At 37.1% G+C, this 23,391-nt stretch overlaps 1 protein-coding gene and 1 pseudogene across 1 annotated transcript in view; both read right to left on the reverse strand.

Annotated features, from left to right (window-relative positions):
* The window catches only part of LOC129773330 (uncharacterized), a 92,951-nt gene that overhangs the window by 36,581 nt on the left and 32,979 nt on the right, over window positions 1–23,391 (reverse strand). Inside the window, exons 2-6 of the mRNA XM_055776931.1 lie at window positions 6,661–6,736; window positions 6,203–6,601; window positions 5,776–5,944; window positions 5,297–5,488; window positions 5,057–5,235 (exon numbers count right to left, since the gene is read on the reverse strand). Of these exons, the coding sequence (XP_055632906.1) occupies window positions 5,057–5,235; window positions 5,297–5,488; window positions 5,776–5,944; window positions 6,203–6,601; window positions 6,661–6,725 (1,004 nt within the window). The 5' untranslated portion in view covers window positions 6,726–6,736. The remainder of the gene's footprint in view (window positions 1–5,056; window positions 5,236–5,296; window positions 5,489–5,775; window positions 5,945–6,202; window positions 6,602–6,660; window positions 6,737–23,391) is intronic.
* LOC129773331 (tigger transposable element-derived protein 4-like) overlaps window positions 6,732–23,391 on the reverse strand; it is a 38,448-nt pseudogene continuing 21,788 nt past the window's right edge.

Below are 23,391 nucleotides of genomic sequence, written 5' to 3' on the forward strand. Positions count from 1 at the left end.
AAAAGTTCCCGGAATCACCACCGTGTGGCGCTCTCAGTCACTCGTTTTCATTTATTTTTTTTTTGTAGGTTGGCACATCTGTCATTGACATTATATTAAATTTGTAGTGTGATGGTTTTACACTACTAAAAGTTACGCTGTATTGATAACATCTGCTATTGTGCGCGCCTTGATGTTGTACAATTTGCAAAATTTGCAAAATCAATCGTTATTCGTGAACATTTGGCTAAAAACGAAACGAACACCATTCGGCAACCACCGAATTCATCTGATTCGGCTTCCTGTGACTTTTTCCTATTCGAAAGACTCAAGAAACCACTTCGCGTTTCACGCGAGATGAGCTAATGGAAAAATCGAAGATGGCACTGTGGAGGCGACCTGGCGTAGTGGTCACATCCGTACCTCGCATGCTCAAGGTCACGAGTTCAATTCTCACTCCCGACATTCTTCCACAAAATGGAAATTGAGAGCGACGTACCAGTCAAATGTGTATTCAACACTCACTATAATACAGAAAAAAGAAAAGAAAAAGAAGATGGCACTGATGGCCATATCGCAAATCGAATATAATAAATGTTGCGAGGATTGGATCAAGCGCTGGCAGTGCTATGCAGTCGATGGGGAGAGTACTTTGAAGGGGACAATATCGACATTGGTGTAATAGTTCGGCTGAAAAGTTCAGAAGGTGGTTCATAGATGACGCCTCTTGCAAAAATGAACTTAACTATCACAAAGCACAATCTTTCAATGGATACGTGTCAAAATTTAATAGCAATCGGTCGATTGGTTCGTAAGTTACAGCACTGAAAGTGAAGCAACTTTTGTTATTGTAAAAAAAAAAAATGAAAAAATCACAAATCAATGAAAACGATAGCAAAATCACATGAATTGGGCTTCGAATTGCTACCGCACCCTCCGTATTCTACAGATCTGGTCTGTTCGCAGACCTGTCTTGAACATGATGTGGCGCGGATCAAAATGTACAGAAACAAAGAAGGAGGTGATCGAAAGGTGGAGGCAGCACTACGATGATCACTTGAGCTACGCGCAGATACGAAACCAGCAATGACGACCCCACCTACGAAAAGTGAAGTAAAGGAGCCCATTATTCAGCTAAACCACACAGCAGCTCGGCTGAATGTGGTTTAGCCGAGCTGCACAGCAGCTCGTAAAGATGGCCTTGCAGCGGACCTCTTCAAGGGAGGTCCGGTAAAACGTATACAGCGTATGCACCGCTCGCTAATCAAGACCTGGTACTCGAAACAGCTACCGGTGACGTGGAAGAACCCAAAGAAGCCAAAGTAACCGAAAATAACCCCCACACATCGATTTTATTGAGAAAGTTGTCGAGGAAGTGAATGTTTGCAAGCAATTTACTCATGGGGTAAGATTTCTGAACAAGTGCCTGATGAAATTTATTTCTTCATCGCAGTCTCGATGCGTACGATAGAAAAGAATAAAAATTAGTAAGCCTCCAAGATAAAGCAGTGTGTTCAAAGAGTGGAAAACAAGGAACTAGAGCACAGTTAGCGACTCCGTATTCATCTCGATACAACGGGATCGCCGAAAGGAAAAATAGATCGCTGCAGGAGATGACGATTTGTTTGTTGGCGAATGCCAACATGAGCAAACGAACATTGGGCGGGGGTTCCCACCTCGAGTAGTCGAAGGAACTCCGTTTGAACTGTGTACTGGACGTAAGGCGGATATGGGACACTTCCGTGTTTCAGCTGTGAGGCATACGTGCATATTCCCGATGTGCAGCGGGCAAAGCTGGTCCAGAAGACAGTCAAATTACTTTTGGTTGGTTATAGTCAAGATCAGAAAGGTTATCACTTCCTCGACCAAACTAATAACCGGATAACTATTAGTCGTGATGCTAACGTTTCTAGAGCGCATTGATGACCCGGAACAGCAGCAGCTTTATGCTGTTAATGGAGAGTTCGAACTGGAGTCCCGTGTAAGACTTCGGAACCAGAGGAAGACCTGTATAGTGACGGACTGTGAAGAAAGTGGTTCTACAGATCCGGATAGTGTCGATAACGAGAAAAGACGGTAATTACGAGGTGAGGATTGACGATCGCGTAGCGTACTGCCGAGTCGATATGATGATTTCGTTGTAGCTAGAGGCAGCCAAGCGCGTTATTAGATATTTGAACAACTTCAACTCAAATTCGAACAGATTGCAAACTATCGATAACCGAATATATTTTCGATTTATTCTTTTGGTTAGGTTAGGCGACGCTAGTCATGTGTGAGCTTGTCCTTATTGGAGGCTGATCATATAACGTTGCGCGAGGCATCGCTTGGCTACGTTGACTGTTCAACGTGACCGGAGAGGATATTACCAAGGCAACAACAGTATTTCAGGGGGGTCTTCGTAGCCACTTGGTTACGCGTTCGCTTACTAAGCGATCGATCGTGAGTTCAAACTCAGGGCCCTCAATTGACCATCTTTGTGTTGCTATAGAATACTTACGTCCACGCAACCATCATCAGCTATGGAAATCGATCCACGGTGGAACAAAGATCGATTCATCCATACAACTGCTCTGCTCTGCAAGAAACATCGGGCTGCTGTTCTATAAATAACCCAACAATGATCAATATCAACTGTCTCCGCTGTCCGGTCTGCTGAACAATAGAAGAACAGATAGAATACCCTTACGCCGAAATGGCTACTAGAGTGTAATTTACCATAATGTAATGGAACAGAAAACCTAACGCCTAAATGGCTACTACTTCTACTGTGTAATTTACAATTTATAGAAACATAAACATATGTACATCTACACGATAAAAACCCGGCTCTGTTACAGATAAAATGCTAATGAGCCTGATAAATAAATAAATGGGATAAAAAAAACAGTATTTCAGGATAATCAAAGCCACTTCAGCTTCGTGAAAACACAGCGTAGCAGCACACGGTTAAAACATATTAACACTCGAAAGCAATTTGTGTGACATATCTGTGATCAAGGATCCTTGGAGCTGGTGTCCATCGGATGAAATGATTTCAGTTGCACTCACTATCCGCTTGGGTACAGTTTTCAAGATGTTCTGGGGCGAATGGACCACAATCATTGATGGCCGGTGGTCGTTGAGGAGGAGTATGAGGATAAGTGACCACTGGCTCTGGTAAATATCGATCGTTTCCCACAGCACCGACGTTCATCCTTACATTCACATCAGAACCAAAGAAACTGCGGCGAAATGGATTATGGTTTCGTCGCCATTTGTTTTACTCATTCCTGTATCGTCATTTGTGAAGAGCAGACAATAAAGTACTTCATTCCTGGGTAGTGAATAACCGCTCTTTAATTCTACCGGTGTTACTTTTTGGACTGTTTTGTTATTCGTTATTTTATCACAGTATTTTGATCAGAACGTTGTGCTAAGTTAGTCATGAACAGGTATGAATTTGAAAACTTTTGCCAAAGGATATTCATCATCCAAATTGCCCAAAAATTCGCCCAATTGAGGTATTCTGGGCTGATACCATTGAATAGTTTAGAAAAAAATTGAACAAAAATTATCACAAATTGTTCTGTGCAAAATATATCATATAAAAGTACCTGCGAATAAATGATAAATTCATCAAAAACCCATCCATGAAATGTAAATAAACATGGCTAAGAATCCATTAAAGTGAAATTACTTGCAATAAATAACAATTTATTCTAATTCGAAGTGTGTTATTATAGTCTATAATTTTATGAGTCGGATCTGTACAACAACCGGAAAAAACAACCGATTCTTTTGATTTGAAGGAAAAAGAGAGAATAGTTTAGAGCTGTAGGCTTCAGCGAGTTAGCTTGCGCTTATGAATCGGTCTGGAAACGAGTTTAAAGTATTTGTTTCCCAATGTTATATTGCGGTTTTCACATGTGAACATGTGTTTCACGTCAATTCATTTTCGACACGTCGAATGATGAGTAACAACTTAGCTTTGTAGTGATATTTTTGACGTAGGACTACGTCTTTCATTTCTATACCGGGGTGTAAAATCAAAGTTTCGAAAACGAAACCGTTACGTCAGAGACCGAGATTTTGAGCGTTAATAGCTCCTAAACAACTGAACGAAATGGTATTATGAACACTTCATTCCAAAGATAAAATGTCTACGCGTTATATACTTGTTACTTTTCGATCCAAAAACTTGTTTCAATAGCCTTAAAATTGCTTTCAAAACAGTCTATTGAAATCACCAATCGATATATAAGCGAGCGCCGCTCAGAAATCCACTCTAGAGGCGAATGAACTCTATGAGTTTAAAGCCTCTATAATTCAACAACCAACCAACCAAATCCACTCAGTTATGATTGAACAGCGATTGGAACATGTTGTCGCTGTTGTGGTGAAGCTAACTTCGTTCATCATGAAAGCGCTGATGAACGGTGTCACGAAGAGCCTGGAGAGTAATGCCACTGAAAAGGCGACCAAGAGAATATCAGCATCGAAGAACGGTTTCGCTTGAGACTTCGGAGCAGCCGCCACACACACATATACGCGAGGAACCTTTTTTCGTTTGGTTGCCATCCAGCATCGATAAGATTCCGGAGAGATGCCATCGTTGCAAAAAAATAATCTGCCAGTTCCTCATGGAATTGAAGAATACATTCGAGCGAAAGAGTTTATTTTAATGTTTTCTATCCATATAATACTTCGACCAAATACATTTGGTTTTGTGATTTTTCAATCAAGTGCGATCAACGTAAGACCACGTCTTTCGGCAATTTATTAGAGGTGCAATGAATCTTGAGAAGGACTTCCCGCTCTACGCGCCCTGGAAAACGATGTTTACTCAACAATTTCTCAAACGAGAAATGGGTGTATTGAGAAAGGATGAGCGTTCCAACGTAACGCTCTCGTTTTCGAAGTCCCCCAAATATTCATTTATTCATTCATTCAGAATTGATTCAGATACAACTAAAAACAAATGATCACTAAATCAACGATAGTCCTACGTCACCCTTGTGGTTATACCGCAGATATAACCCATTTACTGTTTTTGAGGAAAGAACAAGCATACGACTCAAATCAATTAATTACTCACATTTCATCTTCCGGCAGATTCAGGGTGATCGATCCCTTTGCATCTGGACCATAGTTCAGATAGCCAAAGAATCCCATTCCGATGTACAGCGTAACGATGAGCACCATTGCTTTGTTTAGCACGCCGAAGTTGCCGCCGAACTTTTTCGGTGTTTTCATCTCATTTTCAAGCGGCAGAATCTGCAACGGAAAGGCACCGGCTTAGATTGGTCATCATATTTGTCGACGGTTTTTTACTTACAACGCCAATTGCTTCCAGCGCGAAGAGCACCGTACCGAAGAACAACGGAAATCCGGAGATATGTCCCACCGCTTCACGTCCCTCGAACGAGACTGGCTCGCGAAAGATGTAGTACAGGATGATGCCGAATGATATCAGTGTGATAAAATTAGCTAGCGTCGAGAATGGTGCCAAGAATTTCAAGTTTCTAACCTATGGCGTTGGAAGAGTGTCGGTGAGAAAAAATGGGGAGAAGATGAGATTATTGCACAGATACTTGATTCACTTTCCACATAAGGAAAATACAAAACAGATGATAGTGCAAGTGCAACGGCACTGAAGGAAGGAAGGTATTGAATTAGAGAGACTTTAAACTCTGAGAGTTCATTCGTCTCTAACGGCACTGAAATAATTGTTGCTATTTTTGAACTAACATCGTTGCTTAACAAACACGAATATCGTATCTAAAATCCTGACATAAAGAGAAAAGCCATACTAACCCAGTTGATCAAGATCAATGGCAGCAGGATGATCAGCATGAACAGCCGCACATCGGTGTCACTTTCGGTATAGAAGTCTGCAATGGCTTTAATGTTGGAGGCGACAAACACTACGTACACGCAACACGTGCCCAGCTGATAGATGAGTAAAAAGGTGTTGATTATGTGTCTAGCAAGTTGTGAGTTTTGTGGATTTTCCCATTTTCACATTTTGTTTTAGTTACATCCATTTACCAACGCGGAAGGGGAATAGAGAGAAAATGTTCCGATTAATAATCTGTTTGATCTTTAGATGATTAATGTCTGTTGATTTCTAGGGAATGGTGAGCGTGTGATTGATGACAGAATCGCACTGCAGTTTTGCGCGCGCGTGTTCTGAAATGAGATGATTCAATGACTTGATGCTGGTAAAACACGAGAAACTCACATAATAACATTGGAAAGTGGTTTCAGCGCCTCGGGACCCTCTAGCAGGGCGGTTTTTGTCACAGCAGGATAGTTAAGGCTAGGAACTCGTTTCCGCCGGCACAATTCGTACTCGGCCTTAATCAACAGGTGAATGCAGTAAGTGCACAGGATGCCGATTATGAGGGTTCCGACGGCACCCACTAACCAACCGGCGTTGTGAAATGCATTCGGCATCGCCAGGATGCCCGTCCCCAGCGATCCTTTGAGCAGATGGATCAGTGTTTCATTGTTTGTGGTTGGGTGCTCCACGTGTCGATGCTCGTACGGGTTGTAGTCCGTTTCGAGGCCTGGTTTCTTTTCCTGCACTTCCAGGACGTAACTGTTGGTAATGATGTTTCTGCTCTGGACGGGTTTTTTGCTGTGCAAAGAAACGAGGTCAAATAAGTGCGAATATGTTGCAAAATGTGTTCCACTCACCTGTTGTTCACTTCATCGTCCCCCACAAACGCTGTATTACTGTGGCCTTTGTCAACCGTCATCATGAGACGCTAATCTGAAAAAGAAACAAAAACATATTATGGTTAAAGTTTGGCGATAATTTTCAAGAAATAAACTTATTTAGATGTAAGGTAATATGTCGATAATATGATTTTGGTTTGTCAAATTTTTTGAACGCTCTAGTTCAGCGCACCTGTGTCCAATAAGGTTCCAAAACATATAAATGAAATCATCTTTTTCGTGATTTACAGTACTGTACAGTATATTTTTACGAATTCACTTGTTTTAAAGGTTTCATTTTTTTTTCGAAATGACAGTAGATCTTGACGTTTCATGCAATTTCAAGATATTTGGCATCAACAATTTTTTTTTCGGGTGATTTTTCGAATTTCAAAAAAACTCAAACTTTGACCGCTTTGCTCCACTCTCGCTTAAGTCAGATTGACCTGAAATTTGGCATTGGGTGTTTTTTCGAGGCGGTGAACATTTTGTATAGGGTAACTTTTTCGAAATTTTAGGGTCGATTTTTTCCCATACATTCACCCTACTGTTCACTTTTAAAATGCCTGTAGACCTTCTCCTTGGTTCGTTGGCTGGGAGAAAGCAGGAATCCACAATCTAGTAATTACACGCTCCAATTATCGCGTTCACAACACTCCGTTTTCTTTCTAACTCCAAATCTGATACGTAGAACTTTTGCACTTAATTTCACGTATGGAATCACAAAATCCAGATTCCGTAAATTACCGAAAAAAACTTCCGTTCTCGTATAAAAAATATTCCTTTTATTTTAATTTACGACTGTGGTACAAAGTTTCAACACTTCTATATTTGTCCAAGATCGGTTGGCTACTAGCTCGGCCGGTAATTTTGTTGGTGTATATTAATAATGTTTTGTTTCAGTCTGTTCCTGCATGCCTATCTAAGTATTTCGTTTTAATATGTGTTATCTATGTTATCACAATTACCATTGTGGTAGTGTAGTAATCAGAGATACTCAAAAATTCTATTACGTTATGTGTATAACTGTTATAATTTTACTTTTTAATCCTAGATTTAAGTTTTAATCCAGTGCATATAGGTGTTACGAGTTACACGTAAGAAAGTTTTGTGTTGTACAAAATTCTGTGTATAATTTATACTAAACGGCTACAATGCCAAAGAAAAGGCAATATTCTGAAGAAAGCCCAAGTTATGAATGGATCAATATGATGACAGTAAACTCAAGCAATGATAAATACATCATCTACTTGAAAATTCGATTTTCTTCATTCAAAAATGGTGATTTCTAAAACCGGACAAACCATGATCATAATGTCTCTTCGAAGAAAATCGTTAAAAAACATAAAAATTGAACAATTTGAACGCCTTGTGGTATTATTAGCAACTAGAGACTTGGGGTTTTTCATCAAATCCAAACTTGTCTTGATTATATGTGATTTTCATGAAGAAAAAATCGATTTGCATTTACTAGTTGCGCGAAAACACCCAAAATCGGACAAACCAACATCATTTACATTAACTGCTTTTGACGGAGGATTGTATCTAGTTTTATTATTGTGTTCATGACTTTTGCTAGCTAGTTCAGGGGTCTACTCTGCAAGCCAGCTGAGAGATAAAAATATATGTCACTAGCCGACCCGACCAACGTTGTTCTGTCATATAAATTATTTCTAGTGAATATTTTAGATGTTAAGTAGAACGTAACTAATGTATTGTAAGTGTGTTTGAATGTATGATCAATCTTTAAAATTAATCGAATGTGACCAATAAATAAGAACGAATGAAACGATTCAAACGGAAGTTTGATTCAATATAATTCATTAACGTAACGAACATGTTTGATCTCTTCAAATTAAATGTAAAAAATAAAAAGTAATATTTCTTTGTCGTAAAGTAGAAAAATGGGACAAATATGGGACTATTCGATTTGATATGTAGAGCTATTTTTCATTTAAAATTTTTGTTTTAAAAGCGTGTTCATTCGACCCGAATATTCATTACTATTTGTGTTTCACAGAAATCTAATCCGTCTAATTGCTTTAATGCATGGCATATTTCTTGTTGTGCAAGATAGTTCATCGATATGTCATTTGGATATTCCGGTAAAAATGAAAAGTAATCCCGATCATGATTCTCTTCGGAAAATGTGGTACAGGTCGGACTCGATTATCCGGGATTCGATTATCCGGAACTTTAGACTCGATTATCCAGAGTATTTTATTTTTGATTTTCGGAAATTTTGAATAATTTGTATAATAAGTTCATATTGAATAGCTGATATGGGTATCAAATGAAAGGACTTGACTAATAAAATGCAGTTAATTATGATGGGGTTCTGAAAAAATATAAAATCCGCCGTTTTGTAGTGGCCGTCATTTTGGATTTGCATTTTTCATAAATTACTGTATTCTAGTAGTCAATCCCTTCCATTTGATACACATATTGATGGGGTTCTGAGAAATTGTATAATCCGCCATCTTGGATTTATATTTTTATTTATTAACACAAAACTGTGTTCTACTAGTCAATCTCTTTTATTTGATACCCATATTGAAGCAGTTCTGAGAAAATGTGTAATCCGCCATTTTGTAGCGGCCGCCATCTTGGATTTACATTTTTCATAAATAACTGTGTTCTACTGGTCAAGCTCTTCCATTCGATACCCATATTGATGGGGTTTTGGGAAAACCCATATTGATGGGGTTTTGAGAATATATGTAATCCGCCATTTTGTAGTGGCCGCCATCTTGGATTTTCAAGACCATGGAATACGCAGTTTTATGATGACAACAGAGATAAAGATGTGTTCCAAATTTCAGATCAATCGGTCAACAGGAAGGGGGTTAAATTTCTATTAATGTAGTACAGCGCTTTGTACAAACTTACAAAGCTACAAAGTCACAAACATACAAACGTGATACGTTAGATAAAACCGTTAAATAAATAAGTGCAAATCATAATTGAGGGGCTCAGAATTCAAGGGGTGTAAGTGACTTGTTCGTTTTGTCTTCATCAACTTTTTATTTAGTTAATAACTCAACTGCAAAAACTTTCCAATTTAAGTTTGCTATAGAATCCGATAGATGAGGTTCTGACATATTTTCCTCGTTGGTAAATACAGCTGGGAATGTATTTGCAGCTAAGTTATGACCCAAAGAGAGAGTCGATGTAGAGAAATCGATCAAATCACTTACACCCCTTTCATTCTAAGCCCCTCAATTATAATACGTTTACCGAGAGAAAATTGTTTTTGTATGACTCGATTATCCGGAGGATTCGATTATCCGGAGTGAAAAAAAATCAATACTCCGGATAATCGAGTCCAACCTGTATATACTTCTTGAAAGAACTTTGCAAAAAGATTACAAATTTCGTTCGAAAAATTTCCACATCTTCATCGAGATGCATCTGCGATGGAAAATTATTACTTTTGAGCTTAGACTTAGACGTCATCAAAAAAAAATCTTCGAACATGATTTTGATTTCAGTTTCGATCTTTCTATTATATTCTTCGTGTGTACTTTTAATGGCAAAATTTAGTTCTTGGGAAATGTTCTGATATTCCAGCAAATTTTGATGACTTCTGTCTATTTTTTATTTTTTGTGTGTTTCTTGTTTTATATTATTAAAATTTCTTATTTCTTACGTTGAACAAAATAGGATATTTGCTGGTCGTTTCTTCGGCACAAATTCAGATATTATGTTATTCAGAATCTCGTGAATATTACGTACGGATAAGTTGACATCCCGTTTGCTGTTTAATAAAGTTTGCCATTCTATGGCATGTAGGCTACATTTGATTGCTTAAAAGTTCGTCTTGTTGTATTTCGATACATCTTCATACTCCCAGTCGATAGGCAATATAACATTTTGGAACTCAAAACTTAAAAGTTAGCAATTTTTGATGTATTATTATTGATTTTGTCTCAAATTAAAATTCATATTAAACTTGATTCAAATCAAAGCTCTCTAGCCACTCTACACTTTTTTCTTTGACACTCAACTTCTATCTTTCTTAGTTTCACTGCAATGTCGATATGAACAATTCCTGTTAAAAATTCTACCAAAATCTTCAAAAATCACGATTTTTACTCCACTGTACTTATAATAGCCACCTGAATTTCACCTTAACATTGAGAGATTATATTTTTTCTTGAATTAAGTCATATTTCAATATTTAAAGAAAAGTCGTACTGTATATAATCGAGTCCGACCTGTATTTCCAAACAAAAATTAACCAGCCAAACATGATGCACCAGGCAAACGTATGCCGTCCTTACTACAGGATCGTATCCTATGTTTCAAACTATCCGGGCAATCAGTGGAACATAGGTTTGCTTGCGAGAGACCGCCGCTTTCGACGGCGAGTCGGCGGCCGACTCAGAACTATGTATAAGCATTATAAAACACACGAAGGACTTACACGTGTAAATTAAGTATTTGTAGTAAATAAATGAATATTTTTCATGCTAAATTTCTACAACAAATATTTTAGATGGTACAGATTTTTGGTACAGATTTTTGGACGAAAAAGTACGAACAGATTTTGAGAAAGATTTTTAACCCCTCTAGTACAGATTAAATGTGGCAACACTGGTCATAACCAGCTTTTTTCGTTATTTGTGGTACAGAATCTGTACGGTACAGGGTATCTCGATTTTTTTGGCGAAAATCGACGTTCTGGGACAATAACTCCAATTTTAACGCTTCAACACCAATAAATGAAGTTCGAATGAGTCAACATTTTGCATAGCGTATATTATCGTGCAAATCAACATTTCCCAAGAAGTTCCGAATGAAAAATCGAGATTACTATTTTTATTGGCACTTAAAACCTACGTTTCGTCTAGTAATCCGAAAAAAAACAAGTCTCAGAGTGTCCTTTTTTTGACAAAAAAAAAATTTCGAGATGACACTAGATCTCGACGTTTCATACAATTTTAAGACATTTGGCATCAATTTTTTTTCGAAAACCCCGATTTCCTTTACCCTTGGGTGATTTTTCAATTTTCAAAAAACTCAAATTTAAGTCGGATTGAGCTGATATTTTACATAGGGTGTTTTTTCGAGGTGGTGAACATTTTTATGGGGTAACTTTTTGAAATTAGAAATGACCATTTTCATTGGCACCCTATGGGACATATATATCCATATATCCAATAGCCCAGAAAGAACTAACGAATTCGAGGTAATACAGGAAATTCGGCCACCCGTTGGCTCTTGTTAGCGGCGGCGGTGAGGAGATGCATATCACGATTCTCAGAGTTAATTTTGTTATTGACTGAATATTGACTGCCCCCAAAGATTAAATGACAAAACCTCTGTTGCTTTGCGGGAGTATGTTTTGCCTCAGAACAACATATTGAATCTTTGTTCCAGGTTGAAAACCCTGAATTCACGATGCTACAAAAAGAGCTGAAAGATTTTTATTTGATCATTCTCACTAATATCTACGAGGAATCTAACGTTGTTTTAATTTCCAGTGGTATTAAATATGAAGATCATTTGAAATGCGACAAGAATTTTTAGGTTGAAATGGCATCAGATGACAGATTTTGTGGCAAAATTTGTGGGAAAATGTGGCAACACTGGTCATAACTATCCTTCGATTCCGGCTCATTTGACTTTCATTTGAATATCATTTGACTGCCAGCGACGATTTTTCCGTGTGAAGACTATCGTTTGATTACAGAACGATGAATATCAAAAGAATAAACAAACGAACAAATGTCTCGATGTCATATGACATTTTCAGATCGACTGTCGATTGAATATTCATTTTATAATGTTCATTAATGACACAGCCCATACGTCTCCATAAATAGTCATACGATGGTGACCACTAGCAAGACTGCTTGTGACATTACGCTTTTTTCCCTGCAGTTATTGCTGTTGCAATAATTTTTTTGCGATTTTTCCGGTCACGGTTTTTACTTGTCTATGTGGCATTCAATCGGGTGGAAGCTTCAATCCAAAAACAGGATATAAAATGATTTATGTACTGCACTGAAGCGAACAATTCTTTTTTTTTTAAATTGGAACAAAAATCAGAAAAAAATAACAAATTCTTTCACATTTTGAGCCAAAATGGAGTCTAAATGAATGAGACAAACTTTTATAGAACCTGTTGTAGTCGTTGAAACTTATCCTATCACCCAATTAGAAATTGTTCTTCAAATTAATGTCTTTGCAAGAATTTCCAATCATAATAAGCGACTGTCCAAATCTATCACTTCGCTCCAAGTTTGATGATACCAAAAATAGAATCATTCGCTCGCACCCAGAGTGCAAGTGATGACAGATTCATAAATGCTGCAAGACTCCGATTGCCAAATGAATGCTTGTTGAATTTGATCCAAATAGTCTCAGCCGTGGGAAAATACGATTTTCCAATCCGACCACAAACCAAGAGCAATGGGCAAACATCTCCGAGTAACAGTTTTACATACGATTGCACTCCATCAGATTTCCGCGATCATTTGCATTCATTGTACGTAGCGAAAACGATGACCAATAGGCGCTACCGAGGTGACGCGAGATCCACCTGGCACGGAAAACCACCAAAGAAACACGTGAATGTATCTCATGTATCCACCTGTGAGGGCTCGCTCACGTCACCGCCGTCCCACACTACCGACCGGTTTCGGTAACTGCGTCAGTCCTAAAACTGTACAGTTCATGAATATTCAAAATTATGTTTCACTTTTCATCTGTTTTTTTTTTCTTCTGAGCAGGTGCCAGAAGAGCACAAGCGGAACGAGGTGAAAGCAATCTCTCAGGATGTATTGCGGGTGTGATGAAAGTTACGAAAAATAAGCAAAACCCGAAAATGATGCGAAACTGTGGTAGTATTAGAAATGTTTGGGTTTTTCTCTGAAAGTTTAGAAAACAATTTTATGAATATTCGAAAAATACATAAATGGAATTTTAAATGATATTCCTGTTATTCTCGTATCAGAGCTGATAACTGTGTTTAATTTTCCACAATGCTGGAGGTCAAACCTGATCTAGCTAGGAAAGTTTCCAACTACCTATCGTGCGTATTTACATACAATAAGAGACTCTACCCGATAGACACAGAATATCTGTTAACTAGTAACAGATACAAAAAACAAGATATAAACTGAACACTGTTAATGGTACTGGAAAATATATGTAACAGCTGTGATGCTTAACATTTGTTCTTTGGCAAGGTGTATTTCTCATGAATTTCAAGTTTTCAATTATCCATATAAGATTCACAGAAATTAAATCTGTCAAATGGTTTGTGCTCGAAATATGACTGTGACATGAAATAAGAATTGTGTTCATAGGCGCAATTGCTTAAAACTATCAAACCGAACCAATTGCACCCACAGTTAGTTAATTGTATACCGTTTTCGCGTATCATTGCTTTAAAACAGAGAAAAAAAAACAATTTACAGCACCTTGCTAAATGTCCCGGAGCGCAGGTTTGGTACGCTTTGGATGACTATTTCGTTTGTTTCTGCTGCGGATCACCTTGGACTGGATAGATTGGCGTGGATTATTGATTTCTCACGCGTTGAATGCTCCAACCCACAGAGTGCACTCTCGGTGGCGATCGTAACGACATGGATTATAAAATATATCGCATAGCGGTTTTAATGACGTGAGTACTGCTTCGGCGAGGTATGATAATGTACGAGATTGCTGTTGATTGGTATCCAAACCGGTATCCTGACATTCATAATCCTCGCCGTCCATCGGGGACTCATAGTTTTCTCGGTCAGTTCACCATTGAAGCAATTAACACTATCCTTCTCATTCAGAACATGGGTCAGAAATATTCAAAAGTTCATAAGTATGGATAATTGCTTATTTTCTCTCGAGTTGTTTCGCACAAGACATTTTTCATTTTTTTTTTCTTACAAATATGAACAAACTAAGACTAATGACACAAATTTATATCCACGCACGAATACTGCTATTGTGAGTATGTATGTCACGCAATCCAAACAGAACTGAATGAATGCATAGTCGAAATGAAATAAAAAAATAAAAAAGTCAAACGGATTATACGAAAACAATATTTTTATTGAAACTAAATATTTAATATGCACTGACTTGATTAAGCCTCTTCCTCGTTTGAATCGTTATTTATTTGAAAATAAAAAATCGATTCCATTTATTTACAATGGTTCTAGTGGATATGACGATCAAATAAATAAGCGCTATTCCAGTACAGATTGCACAAGGTGGATCTCTCTCAGTCCATCCATTAATCAAAACAAATTGTGTTAACCATGACATCAACGATCGCATTGTTTGTTTATATCAGCGATCTGCGTTTTTGGTCTAAAAATATTATTATTTTACACTTTTGAGACTTTTCTTTGTGCTCATTTTTTCAGTTAAATTTTCAAGCATATCCTTAGAAAAATGATTTGGCTGGGTAGTCAGGTAGTCACGTAGCACTTACATACGCTGTAGTAAGAACACTCTACCTCAATCAGATGTAATGCAAATTTACACAATTATTAAGGTATGCTTGCTTACGATGCGCCTTGTGAATATCCGTCATTGTGGCATATTTCTGGTACACACAAAAATTGAAAAAAATGTATTGAATGAAAAAGTTGCATAATACAATACCAATTGAAGACCTGAATAAATTTAAAAAACTGCTATACAGGCATGTGCTTTGGATGTGGACAATACCTGAGCGATTTTTTTCAAGTCCAAATTCTAAATATAAAATATATTGATATTATTCCGGTAAGTAAAGGGTGTGTCACATCAAATTGCATCACGGAAAAAACGCTGTAGAAATTCGCCCAGTAGACCGATCCTTTTGAAAATTTTAGACAGTAAAATAAAAACTATTAAACAACTTTTGGCATTTTCTTTTTATTCATACTTCGAGCCCAAGCCCGTATGCTTACACCTTCCTCTTTACCCCGTCCATAAGGTTCTGTACAACGTCAGGTTGTAGTTTTTTTTTTAACAGAAATCCATTTTCTCTTGAAGTCCGCCTCCGATTTGACAACTTTTGGGTTCTTCCGGAGGGCCTGCTTCATAATCGCCCAATATTTCTCTATTGGGCGAAGCTCCGGCGCGTTGGGCGGGTTCATTTCCTTTGGCACGAAGGTGACCCCGTTGGCTTCGTACCACTCCAACACGTCCTTTGAATAGTGGCACGTAGCGAGATCCGGCCAGAAGATGGTCGGCCCTCGTGCTGCTTCAATAGTGGTAGTAAGCGCTTCTGTAGGCACTCCTTAAGGTAAACCTGCCCGTTTACCGTGCCGGTCATCACGAAGGGGGCGCTCCGCTTTCCGCAAGAGCAGATCGCTTGCCACACCATGTACTTTTTGACAAGCTTGGATAGTTCCTGCTTGCGAATCTCCTACGAAACGCTGAATTTGTCCTCTGCGGAGAAGAACAACAGGCCCGGCAGCTGACGAAAGTCCGCTTTGACGTAGGTTTCGTCGTCCATTACCAGGCAATGCGGCTTCGTCAGCATTTCGGTGTACAGCTTCCGGGCTCGCGTCTTCCCCACCATGTTTTGCCTTTCGTCACGGTTAGGAGCTTTCTGAACCTTGTATGTACGCAGGCCCTCCCGCTGCTTGGTCCGCTGGCCGAATGAACTTGACAAATTCAGCTTATTGGCGACATCCCGGACCGAACTTCTCGGATCACGTCTAAACTGCTTAACTACGCGCTGGTGATCTTTTTTCACTGACGGAGCATCCATTTTTGTTCTTCACCTTCCGGTCGATGGTTAGGTTCTCGAAGTATCGTTTTAGTACTCTGCTGACCGTGGATTGGACGATTCCCAGCATCTTACCGATGTCCCGATGTGACAACTCCGGATTCTCGAAATGAGTGTACAGGATTAATTCACGACGCTCTTTTTCGTTCGACGACATTTTTACAAATTTACAAAAAATTTACAGTGAAGCATAGCCAACGTGAGCTATACACTCTTATCTGATTATAAGCGAAAGCTGAAGATATAATTCCTAAAAATTAAATTTCTACAGCGTTTTTTCCGTGATGCAATTGGATGTGACACACCCTTTAATTTTTTCAATTTCATTTATTATCTAGACCAGGGTTTCTCAAAGTCACCCTGGGGTCGATTTCGGTTTCCCAGGGGTCGACACAAACGAAAATTGATTTTGGGGGTCGACGAGGTCTGAAAATAGACCCCTATTAAATAACAAAAGTTTTTATTTGAAATATTTAAGATGCTGCATAAGTTGTGTTATGTGAACCACACAGTTATAAGAATGACTGACATTTTAGTAGAGAGTATTATTGCTGTACATTTTAAAAACTCAACAAGACGATGAGCGTGCGCAAGACAATGGTTCGAGCGTACAAATCCTTCAGGCAGGTTATAAATTTCTCTGTATTTTACGCATATACGCGATTTAACACAAAAGAAGTCACCATCAAATGCATGTCCTAACCTGCTCCTGATATTTTACTGTGTAACAAGCTTGCCCTTAGGTTGCATGTTCATTTGCATTCTAAAATACGTTGAAGCTTGAATGATAATACACTCATCTACTAATTTAATTCAAGAGATCACAACGTGTTTACATAACTAAATAAAGTGAACTAGAATAAAGCGAGTGAAAAAGAATTTACAAAATGCTTGGTCACCTATGTATATGGCGTAAAAAAAAATTATGAAATTATTTCAGGAAACTTGAGATGGGATGATTTTCTCTCCAGCTGGACGAGTCTACATTACCCAGCAATGAAGCTCTGTTGTTAGGACATGTTCGAAATATTAAAGATGAAAACATGTGGCAAGAAATGATTTTTGCTACATATATCGAGAAACGATCTTTCAGGCCATGGAACGGTTTTTTTCGTACCGACAAATCTATTCCATGGTGACTGATGGTGCACCATCTATGGATGGTCGTCATCGTGGTTTTACAGCTTTCTCAATATTACAACCGCGTGAGGTACTGGTCATCCACTGCGTGATTCACAGACAGCATTTTTTTTTGAACTCTGCTTTTGAAGATTCTCACTGATATTTCGATGATTAATTGACTAAATTGTATAAAAAAACATGTTTGAAAATGCCACTTCCATGTACCCATTATGGTAATAGTGTTCCTGGAGTTTCGTAATAAGTGTACCATCATCCGGGAGAAAATTGATAACCGGGGTGAAATATATCAATCGTATTACTGAAAACAAACATAAATTTTCAGAGGTATTATGCAATTCAATTTGATTTTTTTTAATCTGACATGTTCGATAACCATCTGAAGGTTCCTTTTGTCAATGGCTCTCAACAAATCACTTATTAAATTGCACGAAAATTAACATTTTTCTGAATAGCACTTTCGTTTCCATTTTTAATTATGGTAAAGAAACATATTTTCAACACACCAAAGCAATATTTTTAGACGCTAAACACATTGATTCACTTCTAGCCGATAATTGATGAGTTGAATAAGTAATCGAATATTTGTAATTACTATGCAAACAAGTAAGGAAAAACAATTTCACAAAAAAGCACCGAGAATGACCAGAACCAAATCCCATCCTGCGACATATCGATCGTCTTGGTTTGTCAAAACTAGCTCATTGGTGACTATTTCAATGGTTTTTGGTCACAATAATAACCCGACTGGTCTCCGGATGACCTGTAGATTAGTGATCAAATCGGATTACGGAAAGGCATGGCCACGCCTTTAGGTGGATTAAATCAGGGTTTTGTATCCTCAAACCCTTAAATTATCATTGAAATGACCGTACGTGAAGAAATAATTGATTTTCTATACATTTTTGAGCATATAATACTAGAAAATCTTATAAAACAAAGATTGATCAATTTCACCTCGAAGCTACATTTTGAAATTTTCTGCTAAAAAATTTACAAATTAATGCTCAAGGATTTTTTTGAACAAAACTTTCCATAACGTTTTGTGGTCTCAGCACCAGTACTGATTTTAAAAATAATTGGGTATAAACCTAACATAAAAAATCGGAAATATTTACATTTTTCTGAAATTAGTGATCAATTTGCCCCCGGTTTACGGTACTTATTATGGTAATAGTCGGTATCACAAGTGTTAATAGGATTCAAATAATACTTCAATAATAGCTTTCACTTCACTATGCCTCTGAAACTTCTTTCTAGTATGCAATACTATGTCGTTGATTTTACACTCGACAAAAATTATGGGAACGGAGCGCGAAGTCGAAGTTTTTAAGTGATTTTAGAAAAGCTGTAACTTTGTGAAAAACCAACGCATGAAGATAGGATATACATAATTTTAAAGCTTCATTTAAAGCTTCAAGTTTTAAGATGTCAAGTATTACGTCTTAAAACATGAAGCTTTAAATGAAGCTTTAAAATTATGTATATCCTATCTTCATGCTTCTATCCTATTGTGTGTAGGTGTAGTGGATAACAATACTGGAAAGAAAAAAAAACGATTTTTTTGTAGATTAACACAGCGTTTTATTAACCAAGTTAATAGTAAATCCAATTAACCTTATTAATTAGTATTCATTTGATTTCAAGAACGCTCCTGTAGGTCATTTTACTACACGAAAAAGTTTTGATAGAATAAAAAAATTCCCCCAACAAAGAAGAGATTTCTGATGTTTAAAAATTATATTAGAGCCTTTAACCCTTTCGTTACGAGCGTCGTCTATAGACGACATCCGCACGACGTCCTGTGTGTATGAGCGTCGTCTTTAGACGATATGAAATTCATACTGCTCTTCGATCACACCAGCGCGATGTGCATACTTTTCGGCGCAGTGCTCCGAACAGGGGTAGCACTTCGGCGGAGCACACTGCCGTAATGAAAGGGTTAAAAATATCATATGTTTTCTAAACTAATAAAAAACTCACTCGCCTTACCATAATAGGTACTATTTCGATGATAGGTACTTTTATCCTATATGTTATAAGTGCTATCAATAAGTTCGAAGCAATTCTTTGAATACTCGATTATTTGCTCAGCTATATGAGTAAAACGACGAAATCTTTACTCGGTTACATCTACACGCAAAAGTTCGCTGACCACCACTTGTTTAGCAAGATTTTCAGCTTTTTTGAATTCGTGTTTCAGCTGCAGGATGACGACTTCATCTTGATTGAAACAATATCAAGATATAGGCCTTTCTTACAAAACTTTAAAACCAAATTTAAGCAGAAAAGAATTTTCACAGTTTCCGCCTTTGTCAAAATTATCACAGAAGCTTCAAGACGATGTTATATTATGTCACACACTTAGACGCATTACCCAAGGCTTCGACTAAAAGGTTTGATGATCTCCTAAATTTACAAATTCCTCAATAATAAATCCGCACTATATCACAGCCATGGAATGAGCCAAGGCGATAATGCTAGAAAAGTTGATCATCATCAGCACAAATGAGGAGCTCAAGCAAGAGTACAACCAAGGTTGTCATAACTTCTGGTAACAACGCAATGTTGAACCACAGTATCCTGCGTTATGCGATATTGCTGAAAAATATTTTCCAGTTTTTCATCATCATACTTTGTCGTATAAGGCTTTAGTGTGGTTACAAACAACCCGGAACCGAAGGAACCATTTGAAAATAAACGAACGAGGAGATTTGAAGCTTTAACTAACCAATATTGAACCGTATTTTGATATTTTGGTAGTTTCGGATAGATTGGTTTGCGATTTGAATGTTTTTATAGTTTGTGAGTAATTTGTATTAATAATTATTAAATACACTTGATATTTACTAAATTTTATGTCAATTTATTTGGTTGAATATGATGATAAAATATTTTTTCCTGTGTTATAGTGACTTTCAACACTTTTGGCTGGCTTGTCCCAATACTTTCATTTTTCGGAAGAATGTCGGGAGTGAAAATCGAGCTCGTGACCTTTTGCGTGAGAGGTACGGATGTTACCACTACGCCAGATCACCTCCATTTGAAAATAATGTCATGTTTACTCATTTAACTAACTGCAATGTTTCAAATTGATATTTATTCAGTAAGAAAAAAAACTAAAGATAGGATTCCCAAAGAAATTTGTCTATAGGGATCTGAGGTATAACTTCATTCTGGAAAAGGGCTCTGTCGCCCAAAATAGTTTGGGAACCCCTGATCTAGACTCTCGTTACTAAGTCGTTGACGATTCATTGATTGGTGAATCCAGCAGATATCAGAAATACACTGCGAACAAACAGTTTCTTCTATTAGCAAACATACGGCATTCATTAATGCATTAATTTTACATTCCAAGACGAACAAGCACAAGAGTATGAAAGTCTTTAACCCTTTCGCTGTAGCAGTGTGCAAAAGTCTAACGCAAAAGTCTGTTCAGGTGCAACATCCGTAATACAGATTTTCTATTTTCTCTACAGATGAAAAAGATTTTTTAGCTCGGAAATACAGATTTCAATGTGGCAACATTGCTGACAGCACCCGAGCGAAAAGAAAAAAGCAACCCGTTTCTAGAGAGCCCAGAGAGAAATTCTCTGGGCGAAAGAAAAATTACGCTCTTTTCTTTTTTTACAGCAAAGTATTGAAATCATGCTTATTTTTTATTGAACACCCGCTATGTATACGACCCATTCCATGAGGTTATGCCACAAGGAACCAAATTTCAAATCAATTCGAGAAAATTGAAAACGCACTAGTTATATCATAAATTCTTTGAAATGAATTTGATTTTTATGCACCAACCTTTGAGAGGGGCGAATTTAAAAAACTTAAAATATTTTAGGTTTTCACTATTTTTATGTTTCTTGAGATATCTCTGCACTTGCATAATTGATCTTCAATATCTGTATACCATTGAATAGATAATCAAATACTTGTTTAAAGAATCGTGGGTAAACCTAGATTTGTAGCTAGGTATAGATTTAATTTTGCAATTTATGTAAAACACGTATCGTCGATGGGGATGAATATGGGTCAAAAAAGCTAATTTTCAAACTATTTGTTGAATAACTATAGTAGATTAGAGTAAAACACAATTCTGATTACGTAGAAATGTTCTCTAATGATGAACACTTGTAAGTGTTCAAGAAATTGTTGAACAATATTATTTTTTCACTGAACTACGACTAAATGAGAGTTGACCCAATCTCACCCTTTAGAGGGGGTGACAATGGGTCAAAGTAATCAATATTACTTTCTATTAAGAATTGTGTTAAAAAATTAATTTCTCAATAATTTCAAGATAATGTAACAACATGTAACTGTCTTGAATGATTATTTGAGTTATGAAAATAGTGTCAATCCACCTGGAAGTGCGATGGAAATGTTCATATACAGCATGTCCATGTCAAACCTATATAGTGGTTCTCAGATTTTCGTGAAATGTGGTAGTTTTGTTCTTTATCGCAAAACATTAGACCCGTATTTTTGATCATTAGGGTGATCATTTCCATTTTAGGGGTTTGCCCAAAAATCATTTTTTTCCCATTTTTTCCAAAAATGCAAAAAATTTTTCAAATTCATAACTTTAGAACTACTGTACCGATTCGGATGATCTACATATCGAATTAAATAGGTGACCATTTCTATTTTCGGGTGGTCCGAAAGATCATTTTTTGCTCATCTCATAACTCACTCATAACTTTTGAACTAATGCACCGATTCAGATGATCGTCATATCAAATTGAAGCCAATTAGCTAGGCCCTTTTTCGAAGTATTTTGTACTTGCAGAAATTTTGGATTATTGATTGTATTTTTTATAGTTTACATTGTCTCGGGACCAAGGGCGCTATATTTTTTATATTTTTTCTTGAAAGCTAAGATTCTTTCGATTTTTCAAAACTAACCCATGGTTACCTTTTTTTCTCAAAAATTCCTTTTTTTAAATTAATAACTTTTAAACAACTATTTTTCAAACAAAACTAGCTACCATTGGCTAAAGATTGATATATCGATCATCTAAATCGGTCCAGTAGTACAAAAGTTATGAATTTTTGAAAAAGGTCTTTTTGGAAAAAAGAGGGAAAAGTTGATTTTTTGGACCACCATAAAATGGAAATGGCCACCCTAATGAAAAAAAAATAAAATACCGGTCTAATATTTTACGATTAGAAATAAAACTACCAATTTTCATGAAAATTTGACAATCACTATGTCGGTTTGGCATGGAATTCAATTTTGTGTTTGACCCATTCTCACCCCCACTCAGTGTAAATAAGAGATTATTTCGAAAATATTAAAATTCGAAAGGAAATGTTTCTTTGATGTTCAAAATCAGTAATGACTCATCTGGCAAGACTTTAAAGAATCATTCTATCCAATATTTACAATTTTAGTAGTTCTGTATAATGCTGGGCATGAGATTTTTCCTGAGGTGTTATTTGATGGCTTTTTACACATCAAACTTTGATGAATTATTGAATAATAACTATTGGTACTACAGTTAAGTATTATGCATTGAAAGTTGTGGAAATGTGTCTCATATTTAACGGCTCACAGCTTTCAAAAATATTCGCAATATTTGTCAAGATATTACTAATAGTAACTTCCTCCATTTTTGACCCAATTTCACCCCCATCGACGGTATTTGAAAAACAAGTATTTGAAAGTGTTGTCACGTCACAAAAATAGAACTTTTTTTTTGTTTAACAGATGAACCTAAGTTCAAACAATTTTATACTTGGGTTTCTCTGAGCAAACAATAAGGGTCAACAACCCACAAATTAAGGTTTCCTACAAGAACCATCAGTTAGAGAATATTTTATAGTAAGATTGGCTT

The sequence above is a fragment of the Toxorhynchites rutilus genome, chromosome 3, assembly GCF_029784135.1.
Source record: "Toxorhynchites rutilus septentrionalis strain SRP chromosome 3, ASM2978413v1, whole genome shotgun sequence".
NCBI classification, from domain to species: Eukaryota; Metazoa; Arthropoda; class Insecta; order Diptera; family Culicidae; genus Toxorhynchites; species Toxorhynchites rutilus.